This window comes from Phycodurus eques, chromosome 17, assembly GCF_024500275.1.
Source record: "Phycodurus eques isolate BA_2022a chromosome 17, UOR_Pequ_1.1, whole genome shotgun sequence".
In the NCBI taxonomy this organism is placed as follows: Eukaryota; Metazoa; Chordata; class Actinopteri; order Syngnathiformes; family Syngnathidae; genus Phycodurus; species Phycodurus eques.
In genome coordinates, this window is record NC_084541.1 from 7,203,685 (window position 1) to 7,217,911 (window position 14,227).

Here is a 14,227-nt window from a genome sequence, read left to right on the forward strand (position 1 = left end):
GATTAATAAATTACAAAGCAAATTTGAAAAAGGAATTCCTCTTGAAATGCTTTATAGTTTTAAATAAGTGTTAACATTTCCTCCTCATAAAACATATTCACTCCATAGGCAATGTTTTAATTAAAATAAACATTTGTAAATGTTATACAGTTACAGTACCGAATAACTGCGTGATAACGCTAAGTACAACTCGACTAAAAGTACTCTCTCTGGAATACGTGTGACGGAGGCAGGGCAAACTGAAGTGAGCAACGAGGATGACTTGACAGTCAACTTTATGCACCACACATTTCTTGTCTGCATTGTAAGTGTACAAATTCATTTGCCACTGTACAGTAAAACAAATTGTGTCTCTCCCCCTTCACTTTGATGCTGTGGCAAATGGTAGTCCAGTTTTTTCACATAAGCACTAACTAGAGCTGCGTTTGTGGTGTACATTAATGATGTCAACTTATTGTTGTTTCAGCCATACATTGTTGTATGTTAACTTTCAATTAAAACTCTTAGGAGTCGGTCAACACGGCACTATTCTTTGAAGTCTACAACCAGCCGTCTTTGGGTCAACCTACAGATTATTTGGTTGACGTCTGGCAATTCCAAACAATACTGTTTTATCAATTTATCGCATAGCCATAGTCAAACAATATGTATGTTTCATGTATCACATATAGGAGTTTTTAATCTCAGTTTTATTGTGATATGATTGCTTCTTTTCAAAGAAAAGCATTCCATAAATTTCAGTTTTTCTCTTTGCAGGGGACTCATCACAGACTGCCTTTGATATGCAGTTTGAAATACCTGCTTCAGAAGGTAAGTGGTCATGAATGGGATCGTGTTTAAAGGACACAGCTTTATATTACAGTAGGTTTGTTTCTGTGACAGACTGGGATGATGACCCCAAAGATGATGCGCTACCCTCAAGTCAGGCTACGAAACTACGAGGGGATCACCAAGGAAACAATGGCCTCCAGAAACAAGAACAACCTCATATTTCCTCTGGGGCTTCAACCTCGACAGCCTCACTTCCGATCACCGGTCAGCCCGGCGTAAATGTGAGGGAAACCATGCTACAAAATGCGTCACTTAGCCTCCAGGAGCAGCATGCCACCAACATCCTGCTGGAAACGGTTTCCCGCTCCCTGGAGCTTCTGTCTGAGTCAGTGCAGCAGCTAGCAGAGACGCAGCAGGAGTTTGTGCGAGAGTCCCTGCAACTCCAAAGAGAAACAGTCCAGGTGCTTAGAGACTTTACAGGGAGCACCATCACTCTCATGCATGATAAACTGAATGGACGGCCTGCATTATAGCATCAAGTTGCCAGATGTATCCCTGACTTTATACAGTATATGGCCTTCAGCCTCTAAAACCTTCAATTTCCTTTGGATTTTACACTGGTTACTGTATTTATGACAATACTCGACAGATATTCCATTATGGGTGGATACAATTTATTGTTAGAAATAACTCCTGTCTGAGGAGTTTAATTGAACTGTTTGTTTTGCTACTGAGAGTGATACTTCTGTCACTGCATTGTAAAGTATGTATCACTTTTCTAAGGCTTTTGTTGTTTTATTGCTGGTATTCAAGAATGCTCATTGAATTTGAGGTGTGTCATATTCAGCGCGTTCTGTCCATAAGTGTTCCCCTGTGTCTGTGTATAGAGTATCACTTGTACTGTAACCTTGAGTAGTTTTCAGCACCTGACCATTATATGGTCCATATATCTTAAAGCTATACTTTTTAAATCCTATCCTGCATTATATATTAGAATATCCAAAAATGAAACATTTTCTTTTAGGCGTTGAATAAACTGTGTGTAAACGTTTTGAGCATTTTTTCCGTCATCACTTTGGCACTTAGTTCATGGTCTATTTTTTTTTCTAATTTGGCAAAGATACTTTCTACATCAGAGGCTAACAGCTTAATGTTTTTTATTGAACATATACAAACATTTCAACACAAGACAGGTCAAAATAATAGGAAGAAAAGGGGGAAAAAGTCTCGTAAAGGTATGTTTTTCCTTTCAGGGAAACCCTGACGTCCAACAATGTATGAATTCCACTAGAGGGCGCTATGGTACAGATACTAAAAGAGAATTCAAGAGAAGAGTTACCAGAGTTTTTTGTTTTTTTAAGTGAGTGCAATCAGTCAAAGATTGATACTTATTCATGAGACTCCACTCAAGGAAAACAAACAAAATCGTCATTTTGCCCCTTCCCGACCAAGGAAGACAAATGCCAGATAGGTGTCTTTCACGATTATCCATCCATTTTCCGTACCGCTTATCTTCACAAGGGTCCGCGGGCGTGCTGGAGCCTATCCCAGCCATCTTCGGGCGAGAGGCGGGGTACACCCTGAACTGGTCGCCAGCCAATCGCAGGTACATCAGGCAAGAGGTCTCTCTTTCTTCCCCAACGAATGTACGTGTTTTGCGAACAACATTCTCAGATTGTCACATTCAGCCGACTTGACGAGAGCCAGAGACTTCACCGCCACGCTGGACAGGTGAAAATGGCAGATTTATTAGAACCCGTCATCGTCACCCATTTCATCGCGATACCACCTTTATGACTACGGGACATTTCGTGGTCCTCAATTGTTTCAACTTTTAAGTTGCTTGTCGCGACCACAAAAGACACCCCCCTTCTTCTAATCACCGCCGTGACGTCACCAAAAGGCCTCACAAATGGACCAATGAGCAAACTCTGTGTGCAGGCAGTGCTCAGGCAAGTTGTAGTGTTGTAGTCTCACATAGCATATGGTTAAAACAGTGGGTACGGAAAGTTTTCAGACCCCCTTAAATTATTCACTCTTTGTTATATTACAGCCATTTGCTACAATAATTTAAGTATTTTTTTCCCCTCAATGTACACACAGCACCCTACATTGACAGAAAAAAACAAAACTTGACATTTTTGCTGATTTATTAAATAAGAAAAACCGAAATATCACACAGTCATAAGTATTCAGACCCTTTGCTGTGACACTCATATATTTAACTCGGGTGCTGTCCATTTCTTCTGATCATCCTTGAGATGGTTCTACACCTTCATTGTAGTCCAGCTGTGTTTGATTATACTGATTGGACTTGATTAGGAAAGCCACACCCCTTGTCTATGTAAGACCTTACAGCTCACAGTGCATGTCAGAGCAAATGAGAATCATGAGGTCAAAGGAACTGCCTGAAGAGCTCAGAGACAGAAATGTGGCAAGCCACAGATCTGGCCATGGTTACAAAAAAAGGTCTGCTGCATTTAAGATTCCTAAGAGCACAGTGGCCTCCATAATCCTGAAATGGAAGACGTTTGGGACGACCGGAACCCTTCCTCGAGCTGGCCGTCCGGCCAAACTGAGCATATGGATCAGTCAGTTGCTATCAATTGGATACCACTGGACACAAAGCGACCACGGCGAAGACCTAAAAGTAGATGGATAGATGAAATCATTAAACACACGGAATGCACTGGCAACAAATTGCAAAATGTCGTAGTAGTTGGAAACGTGAAGAAGAGGCCTTCATCCTGCAGTGGATAGATGATGATGATGATGAGATATATACACACACACACACACACACATAATGCAGTCCAATGGGGGCACAAGCCAGTGGACACTGTAGGCCGGTCCCAAGCCCGGATAAATGCAGAGGGTTGCGTCAGAAAGGGCATCCGGTTTAAAACTTTGCTAAACAAATATGAGTGTTCATCCAAAAAATTCCATACCGGACTGGTTGTGGCTCGGGTTAACAATGTCCTGTAGGTTCCCCCCACTACTTCAGAGCTGGAGAGTGGGTTCTTAGGCAGAAAAGGAAGAGGAACGCACAGAGCCTAGAACTGAATGTGGGTACTTTGAATGTTGGGATTATAATTGAAGACTCTGAATGTGAGTGCGAATGGTTGTTTGTTAAGTGTGCCCTGCGATTGGCTAGCGACCGGTTCAGAGTGTACCCTGCCTCCCGCCCGAAGATAGCTGCGACCCAAGTGAGTACAAGCGGTAAAGTAAATGGATCAATGGATGTATGGATGTATAATGTGATTATTAGCTATGCCCCACAGGTAGGATGTGATCTAGAGGTGAAAGAGAAATTCTACAAGGAGCTAGCATCCCAGGCAAAGAGAGTCGTGATTGGTACAGATTGTAATGGACATGTTGGGGAAGGAAACGGGTGATGAAGAAGTGATGGGTAGGTTTGGCATCCAGAAAAGGAACTTGGAGGGACAAGAGGGTGGTATACTTTGCAAAAAGGACAAAAATGGCTTTAGTGAACACTTTCTTCCAGAAGAGGCAGGAACATAGGGTGACCTACAAGAGCGCAGGTAGAAGGACGCATGTGGATTACATGTTGTGCAGATGATGTAATCTAACGGAGGTTACTGACTGGAAGGCAGTGGTTGGGGTGAGTGTGGCTCGACAGCATAATATGGTGGTGTGTAAGATGACTCTGGTGGTGGGGAGGAATATTAAGAAGGCAAAGCAGAGAACCATGTGGTGGAAGCTGAGAAAGGAAGAGTGTTGTGCAGCTTTTCGAGAAGAGGTGAGACAGGCTCTCTGTAGTCTTGAGTAGCTTCCAGAAGACTAGACCACTACAGCCAAGGTGATCAGATAACAGGCAGGATCAGGTGTACCTTCTGGTAGGAAATGGGAAAAGGAGACTTGCTTATGTTACCTCAAAGTACAAGAAATCATACAAGGAAAGAGAGAAATTCTACGAGGAGCTAGCATCCTTGTAGAATTTGTGGGACACTGCATCCTTGCAGTGTCCCACTTCTTAGCTAAGAAGTGTCCCACTTCTTAGCTAAGCGATCTACCATAAATGAAGAAGAAACATAACGCAATGTTGAGCTTAGCTAGCTCTTAGCTAAGAAGTGGGACACACACTGAAAGGACTGAGGAGAGGAGTAAGGAATACATTGAGATGTGATATAGGGCAAAGGTAGAGGTGGCAAAGGAATATGATGACATGTATGCCAGGTTGGACACTCAAGAAGGTGAAAAAAAGAGGTTGGGCAGACAGAGAAATTGAGATGGGAAGGATGTGCAGCAGGTTAGGGTGATTAAGGACAGAGATCGAAATCTGTTGACTGGTGCCAGTTAGTGTGCTAGATAGATGGAAAGAATACTTCGAGGAGTTGATGAATGAGGAAAATGAGAGAGAAGGGAGAGTAGAAGAGGCAAGTGTAGTGGACCAGGAATTAGCAATGATTAGTAGGGGGAAGTTAGAAAAGCACTAAAGTTGATAAAAAATGGAAATGCAGTTGGTCCTGATGACATACTGTATCTGTGGAGGTATGGAAGCATCTAGGAGAGGTGGCTGTGGAGTTTTTGACCAGCGTTTTCAACAGAATTCTCACGAGAAAAGATGCCTGAGGAATGGAGGAAAAGTGTGATGGTGCCCATTTTTAAGAACAAGGGTGATGTGCAGAGCTGTGGGAACTATAGAGGAATAAAGTTGATGAGCCACACAATAAAGTTATGGGAAAGAGTACTGGAGGCTAGACTCAGGACAGAAGTGAGTATTTGCGAGCAACAGTATGGTTTCATGCCTAGAAAGAGTACCACAGATGCATTATTTGCCTTGAGGATGTTGATGGAAAACTACAGAGAAGGTCAGAATGAGCTACATTGTGTCTATGTAGATCTAAAGAAAGCCTATGACAGAGTACCCAGAGAGGAACTGTGGTACTGCATGCGGAGGTCTGGAGTAGCAGAGAAGTATGTTGGAATAACACAGGACATGTACGAGGGCAGCAGAACAGTGGTCAGGTGTGCTGTAGGTGTGACAGACGAATTTAAGGTGGAGGTGGGACTGCATCAGGGATCAGCCCTGAGCCTCTTCCTGTTTGCAGTGGTGATGGACAGGCTAACAGATGAGGTTAGACTGGAATCCCCGTGGAGCATGATGTTTGCAGATGACATTGTGATCTGCAGTGAAAGCAGGGAGCAGGTGGAGGAACAGTTAGAAATGTGGAGGCATGCACTGGAAAGCATAGGAATGAAGATTAGCTGAAGTAAAACAGAATATATGTGCATGAATGAGAGGGGTGGTGGGGGAAGAGTGAGGCTACAAGTGAAGAAACGGGTCCAAGCAGGTTGCAACAGGTGGAGGAAGATGTCAGGTGTGTTATGTGACAGAAGAGCCTCTGCTTGGATGAAGGGCAAAGTTTATAAAACAGTGGTGAGGCCAGCCATGATGTACGGATTAGAGACAGTGGCACTGAAGAGACAACAGGAAGCAGAGCTGGAGGTGGCGGAAATGAAGATGTTGAGGTTCGCTCTTGGAGTGACCAGGTTGGATAAAATTAGAAATGAGCTCATCAGAGGGAGAGCCAAGGTTCGATGTTCTGGAGACAAAGTTAGAGAGAGCAGTTTGAACACATCCAGAGGAGAAATAGTGAGTATATTGGTAGAAGGATGATGAGGATGGAGCTGCCAGGCAAGAGAGCTAGAGAAGGTTGATGGATGTCGTGATTGAAGACATGAGGGCAGTTGGTGTTCAAGAGGAGGATGAGAAGGATGACGCGCTGTGGCGACCCATAATCCCATACACACACACACACACACACACACATATCAGGGTTCACACAGTAAAATAACATGGTTCACACACCAAGTCTGGGTGACCTTAGAAATGGAGGGCCAGCTCATGGCCCGAGAGTGCTGATTTCACATCTCTGCCAAATGTTTCCATTGTCTTTTTTTTTTATTTGGGATTTTTCTGTAAAAAATAGTCATTTCCTCCTGCCGTGTGTCCTTTTCAACATTGCCTTATGTTTCTTCTTCATTTATGGTAGATCGCATTTGATCACACAAGCTCGGTCTTAGCGGACTAAATTCGAGATCGGTGGTGGAACAGAATCTTTAAGTGTTTGGTGTTGTGTGTTGAGATTATCAGAGCATGCCACACAGTACTACCAAAACTGTACAATGACAGATTTGTTTTTCTCTTCGTGTGTAGGGTCTGTAACAGAGAGAAATCTAAGATTTGAAAAATATTTTTGTGTGTACCAGGCCTGACTTTGATCCAGAGTGGAAATTGCACCTTAAAAATGATCAGTTTGTGTGTACAAAGCTTTACTCGAGTCAGTAGCGGTGTCCCATTTCAAGCCTCTTGTTAAATGGGACAGTCGAGCCTTCAAGACTGGTTGCGTCACGTGGCAGGATTCCAGGGGAGAACAAAAGGACCAGCTGTAGTCTGCCCTGGAGGAGCTTCACCCTGATCACCATTATCTTTACTAGGTCAGCAAAATACTTTTTAAAACAGTTATTCCCATTTAGAGTGTTTTGTAAACAGTTTTGTTTGTAATAATTAATGGAGATTTATTTCGATAAGGTTGTGAAGTATAATTTTGTTTGTGCTGTTTTTTGCCCCTTTATTTTATTTTATTTTATTTTTTTTTTAGTGTCAAGGCAGTGTAGATGAGAGCCTGGATGATGAGGTAGACAGCAGATGCATACACCCCACAAAAATTCTTTGGAGACCAACCCGGAAGATGTCCCATTGACTTAAGGCATGGTGTTCTGATTAAATTATTATTGATTGGTTTTATTTTTGGGTGGCACGGTGGCTGACTGGTTTAGCACATCCACCTCACAGTTCTGAGGACCCTGGATCATATCCGGCCCCGCCTGAGTGGAGTTTGCATGTTCTCCCCATGTCTGTGTGGGTTTTTTTTTCCGGGTACTCCGGTTTCCTCCCACATCCCAAAAACATGCGTGGTAGGTTAATTGAAGGCCCTAAATTGCCCATAGGTGTGAATGTGAGTGCGAATGGTTGTTTATTTATATGTACCCTGCGATTGGCTCCCGCCCGAAGAATCTGGAATAAACAAAATGTAATATTCTAAACATAAGAAATCAAATTTGCGATAAAAGACATCAGTGGTATTGGTTTGTTGTTTTGTATTTAAATAGATAACATGAATTCTTCTGTCTCTCCATCTTCTATTTATCTACCTCCAACTACCTTTCTTTTTGATGTAAATCTTTTTTCAAAGGCCAACAACAAAACAACCCCAAAAAATAAGAACGTCCTATAAAAATCCAAACTTCAAAATATTAACAGTCCCTCCCGAGGAGTTGATAAAGGGCATAAAACAAAAACCCAATTCAATTAGGTATGTTATATTCTTTGTTCCAGCCACGTTGCTCTGCACACGACAAACAGGTCTGTCTTTTATTTTAGTGAACAGACAATCTGCCTCCCACCAGTCTTGGAAGTCAACCGTTTTCCACCATCTGTTTGGTTATGTTTGGTGTGTGTAAAGTGTAAATTCGTTTGAGGAGACTGGTAGCATAGTTGCTAACCACTGCAACAGAAAGCGAAGGGGCATTCACCGGTCTAGACTGATGGGCCAACACACTAGCAAAGCATTCTGGGATTTGTAATATTAGTGGTGCTATATACTGGCGGGATTTGACATGGTCTTGTGGCCTAAATATAATTACATCGTGTGCCAAATTTGGTCCCCGCACCTGGGTTTGACAGATCTGGCCTACGTATTCAATAAATCACAGCTCTTTCGTATGGCTGGGTTCTTTCCCAACTTTTGCTCGGTGGTGTGTCAGAAGTCTGGACGTCTAGTACCCACACTCTTTTACTATGAAGCCACGCTGTTGTAACACGTGCAGAATGTGGTTTGGCATTGTCTTGCTGAAATAAGCAGAGGCGTCCATGAAAAAGACGTTGCTTGGATGGCAGCATATGTTTCTCCAAAACCTGTGCGTACCTTTCAGCATTACTGGTGCCTTCACATATGTGTAAATTACCCATGCCATTGGCACTACCACAGCCCCATACCATCACAGATGCTGGCTTTTGAACTTTGCGTCCATAGCAGTCCGGATGCTTCTTTTCCTCTTTGGCTCGGAGCACACTCGAACCCTTTGATGATATTATGGACCGTAGATGAAGAAAATCCCTAAATTCCTTGCAATTGTACGTTGAGGAACATTGTTCTTAAACTGTTCGACTATTTTCTCACGCACTTTTTCATCTTTGCTTGTGAATGACTGAGCAATTCAGGGAAGCCCCTTTTCTACCCAATCATGGCACCCACCTGTTCCCAATTAGCCTGTTCACCTGTGGGATGTTCCAAACAGGTGTTTAATGAGCATTCCTCAACATTTTTGCCACCTGTCCCAGCTTTTTTGGAACGTGTTGCATCCATAAAATTCCGAGTTAAAGATTATTTGCTAAAAACAATCAAGTTTATCAGTTTGATCATTAAATATCTTGTCTTTGTAGTGCATTCAATGAAATATAGGTTGAGCACGATTTGTAAATCATTGTATTCTGTTTTTATTCATGTTTAACACAACGTCCCAACTTCATTGGAATTGGGGATGTACTTTCAATTTTAAAGAAAAAAAATAAATAAAAATAAAACAATTGCCGTGTTCTAAAGATTTTATTTGTAGCTCTACCGGGCAAAAGTTTTAGAATACTGTTTTTTTTCTTGTCTTTGAGTTTAGTTTTTTCAAACTCTGTAAGTTCACCACTTATCTTAGTTTAGACTATTTTGAGCTATTCATTGGACTTGAACTATTTGATTTTTAATAATAATAATAATAATAATAATAATTAAAAAAGGAAACAAAAATATGTATCGGAATGGTATCACCAATACCATCTTGGATTGTATTCAGTATCAGATTGAAAAGTGGTCAGCAACATCACTATGATTTAGTACCCTTTCTAAATGAAGAAATAATGTCACGTGCAAGGATTCTGAAGCATCATCATCATGATCAGAGTCACACATTTTTTGAAGTGATTGTTTTTTCCATGATTATTACAATAGAAACTGATTTTAGCTACCATCTTAGTGTAAAATAAGTCTCATTTATATGTTAAATGTTTTGAAATGCACAGTCAACAAAATGTCTCGCGCTTTCAATGACTGATTGTGAAAACAATACAAATGGGAGATAGGAGACGACATGTTTGAAATTGCATGTTCCCCTTGTGTGCCCTCTTTGGTTAAACAGCTGCCATATTCGCCCTAATGTGCTGCAGCACATTAGGGTCGGGAGGAGGACTGGTTGCAGCAGACGTCCGACACTGTACTGCAGCTTCCTGCGTAGCTGGAAGGCACGGGGCAGTGCCTCAGTGTGTGGGGTCCCTATTAGGCAGCTGTATTCACTTGTGAAATGGTCTTTTGCATTAGCTCTTGACGGAACCCTTACACGCTGGACTTAAGCCTCGGTGAAAAGATACTATTCACTCTGAGTGCCTGGAAAACAGCATTGTACACAATTGTAACTCTCTTTCCCTCTACAAATAATAAAAAAAAAAAAAAGTATTCCCCCCCCCCCAAAAAAAAACAAAAACTCAACATTAACTAACAGACTGAACTTATAGTACTGAAGTGTCTTTGTTATTTAATTTGTGCCAACTGTACCACCTATCTTAAAACTGCTTATAGTTGTTTTTCCTCACATATCCAGATGGTTTAATGTGGCATCAGCAGAAAATGAAAGGATGAAAAAAAATTGCAGCTCTATGCGAAATAGACGTGCATTTATAACGCACAACAATGAACAGTAATGTCAGTACCAAACCAAATTAGTTTGCTGACAGCTCCATATTTCTTTAAAGCTGAAAGAACTTGTTGACATCTGGCAGAAAGAGATGTGGATTTAGAGGGGCACGGCATAAAAGGGGGTAAATTTATATATCGATCTGTCCTTCTGCAAGTTTCCTCCCTCTTGCTATTGCCACAGTTGACCTCTGTGCCCTTTCTGTCTCTTCAGTTTTTACGCCTGCTGTTTGCGTGCCCGCCATCCTCCCAGCTCCTCCTTTCATCTCCCATCTGGAGCTGCTGCACGAGTGTCTGGATTAGGGAGCAGGAAAGGTGGGACTGAGGCGTGGGGGTTGCCCTGTCTCAAAAGAGTAATTATACATCTGTTGCTTATAGTCAAACAATTCACTTCCACAATCCACCGTTGTATTAGGAAGGGACAGTGACTCAGATGTACAGCCACATATATATAACCTTTTGCAGGGCTGTCATTGAAATAGTTTTTCATTTTGTAGCTCTTATTTAAAAAAAAAAAAAAATCATCATTATGATGTAAATATTAAAAAAAAAAATATATATATATATATATAATAAAATATAATTAGAATATATTGTATTATTGTCTTTCTTATTCAAGCATTTATTACACTAGTGAAATACCTTCTTTCATTATATTTAATGAGGTCGTTTTTATTACTACTTTTAGCCCTTCATTGGTTTATAAAACAAATGGCAGGATTTACTACCTTGGCATGTGTGTCAATTTCAACTTGAGCAAAGGGGATTTCTGGTAATTTAGATTTGTTCTTATTAATTGTATCAACACGCATCACTTGCGCTATTGCCAGACTCAAACGAGAGGAGCAACTGGTTGTGTTGTTTGTATAATGTGTCTCTAAAGTCATTCACCACAAAAAAGAAGAGTTTGTAACCGTTACAAGATTAGCTAACAATTAGGCTTGCTCATTCTCCTTACTACAACCCTTTCTTCTTCTTTGTATTTTTTAGTAGTTTGGATTCCCTGTGGCAACTTGTTTCCACCCAAAGACCAGTTATATGGGGAGATATGTCTCCAAATTATTTGCACGTGTTTTTCATATCCACAAATTAATCCACAATTCACACGTGTGTTTTTCAAATCCACAAATATATCCATGATTTACACGTGTGTGTTTTGTTGTGTGAGCATTTATCATGACTTACCATTTGTAAATATTCCATTTTGCTTGTGAATTGTTGAAGGTGCGTTTGCGGATCAGCGGGCATGCGCATTTATTTTTGAGACAAACGTAATGAATGCGGTTTCAAATTGAAAAACAAAAATAAAAAATCACGTGTGGGAAGGTCCTCACTCCATATGCTAGGCGGCAGTGTTGCTGTCTCTGTTGAGAAAAAAAAAAACAAAAAAAACAAAATATATATATATATATGTATATTTTTTTGGGAGAGCGAGCAACTGTTATCAATGTGCTCCCATGTTCTCTCATGTTGAGTAAAATATTTATTGATCATAAACTTGAGAGAAGTTTTATTTATAAAATCAGGTGCATCTAAACGTGCCTCTGTCAAAATGCTCATCTTGGTCACGTGATACGGGAAAATAGTAAGTCTAGAAATAATGAATCATAATAATAATAATAATAATAAAAAACGTGTTTGGAGAGTTCCTTTAAAAAAGCTAACGGGCCAAAAAATGGTATAGAAAAGGAGCATACAACATTTAAGAAAAATAAAGCTGTAACAGACAATATTGATACTTAAAGTACGTGTTTTTTGCTCGTCAAATCCTGCTCTGTGTATTATGTGGCCACATGCTCACAAATGAGCAATGAAACTATCAGAACTGCTTTGGCACATGGACCCGGGCGTAAAATAAAAAACTAAATAAAAAAGATTACCCCAAGATGGGATTGGCTCATTGAAGAGAAAAAAGTGCAGGGCTCTACTAATTACAACAACTATCTTCAATGTAATGGTGAGTTGTATATTTAATAATTGTTTTTATTTGTTTCTATGCTGGTCCATCAAAATATGTCCATGTGAAACTGGTCTGTGGCACAAAAAAAGTGCTCACATTCGGGGGGGTGCTCAAATTCGGCCCAATTATTGGTATGTGTACTCTGCTACTTTGCTGCTCTAGCCATATACTGTATGTTCGCCGAAGACTGACGCAAAGCTGGCACACAAAAAAAAAAAAAAATAGCTCAAGGAAATGAGAAGTGATTCGCTACAGTGGTTCAGTACGTGTTCACATCTTGCAACAAACAACAATATAGAAAAATATATATTGCACAGTAATCCTTTATGTTTTATACTCGGCCGCCTGATTTGCCTCACAATACACCGAGACACTCGGTGCCCTCCATTGGCCCAACTCATAAATTTGCTCAATGCGGGTCCATAGGGCTCTTGCATTTTAGTGCCGAGCACTGCTGAATTGTCTAGCATCGTAATGAGATCCACCAATCCGCCAAATTACACGCATGCATATGAGGCTGACTGCATTCATTCACATGCACGCACACACGCGCGCACACAACCCATCACGGCCCTTGAGACACCTAAAGCACACCGCTTATTGTCTCACCATCAGACAGCAAGCGAGGGCTGCGGCTGTCGCCGCAGCAGGCTGACTCTTCCCTTGAGAGCCTGCGTGGGTCAGGTTTGCTGCAACGCCCCCCCCCCCCCCCCCCCCCCCCCACCTTGGGGAGAAGGTTTTCAAGATGCTCTCGGTGAGCCGCAGAAGAGGCAGATGCTGGCCTCTCTAATGGGAGGTCTGCGGGGGGATGACTTGACTCCTCTCTGGTTCCCATGCCCCGTGGCACGCTCATGTCACACCCCTTGCAACTAATACATATGACAATAGAGCGGCTGCATTGTCCATCTGCTCAGCTGACATAAAGACTACCCCCCACCGTACCCCCAGCCCCCCACCACCACCACGGTGATAAGCATCAGAACCTGTGGATCGATAAAACACATAATATAAAGCCTTCAAGGACACATGCTATCAGAACTGCTTTGGCACATGTAAAAATAAATTGGCACAAATCAAAAAAATAAAATAAAAAAGATTGACAAAATATATATAAGCATGTACAATGCACAAACATATACACTTTGGAGTTGCAAATACAATGGGCAAATAATTGGTGGAGATAATAAGTTCTTGGTGGAGAAACTCTTGTTGACAATCACAGCGATGAGATGTTTCTCGTCGTTGGCCACCAGGTTTCCACGCAACTCTTTCAAGTTTCTTAGCCGCTGCTTTGAAACTCGAAGCTTCGGTTCCCGCTACAGGTTTTCTATTGGTTGAGTTATCATTCCATGACCTTAATGAGCTACTTCTTGAGCCACTCCTTTGTTGCTCCTTTGTGGTAATATGTTTTGGGGGATTTTCATTCAGGAGGACCCATCCACAACCCGTCTTCAGTGTTCTTCCTGCGGAAAGGAGGTTTTAAGATTGAAATATTTTTCAGTCGATGGCTCCATTCATTGGCCAATCAATGAGGTGTAGTCACCTGTACTCTTTGCATAAAACAGCCCCTATAATGTTATAATACATAATGTCTCCACCTCTAGTTGGGGGAAAAACAAAGAAACATGAACATCATCAGCACTATAAAATTGTAACATTGTAAACCAGCCTTTTTTTAGCAGCCTGAGCCTCTTTGATGACATCAGGTTGGCAATTTGAGAATCCAGAATAT

At 41.4% G+C, this 14,227-nt stretch overlaps 1 protein-coding gene across 1 annotated transcript in view; it reads left to right on the forward strand.

Annotated features, from left to right (window-relative positions):
- The window catches only part of zgc:153990 (uncharacterized protein LOC768125 homolog), a 17,412-nt gene extending 15,594 nt beyond the window's left edge, over nt 1-1,818 (forward strand). Inside the window, exons 4-5 of the mRNA XM_061703440.1 lie at nt 757-810; nt 883-1,818. Of these exons, the coding sequence (XP_061559424.1) occupies nt 757-810; nt 883-1,304 (476 nt within the window). The 3' untranslated portion in view covers nt 1,305-1,818. The remainder of the gene's footprint in view (nt 1-756; nt 811-882) is intronic.
- Nucleotides 1,819-14,227: the final 12,409 nt, after the last annotated feature.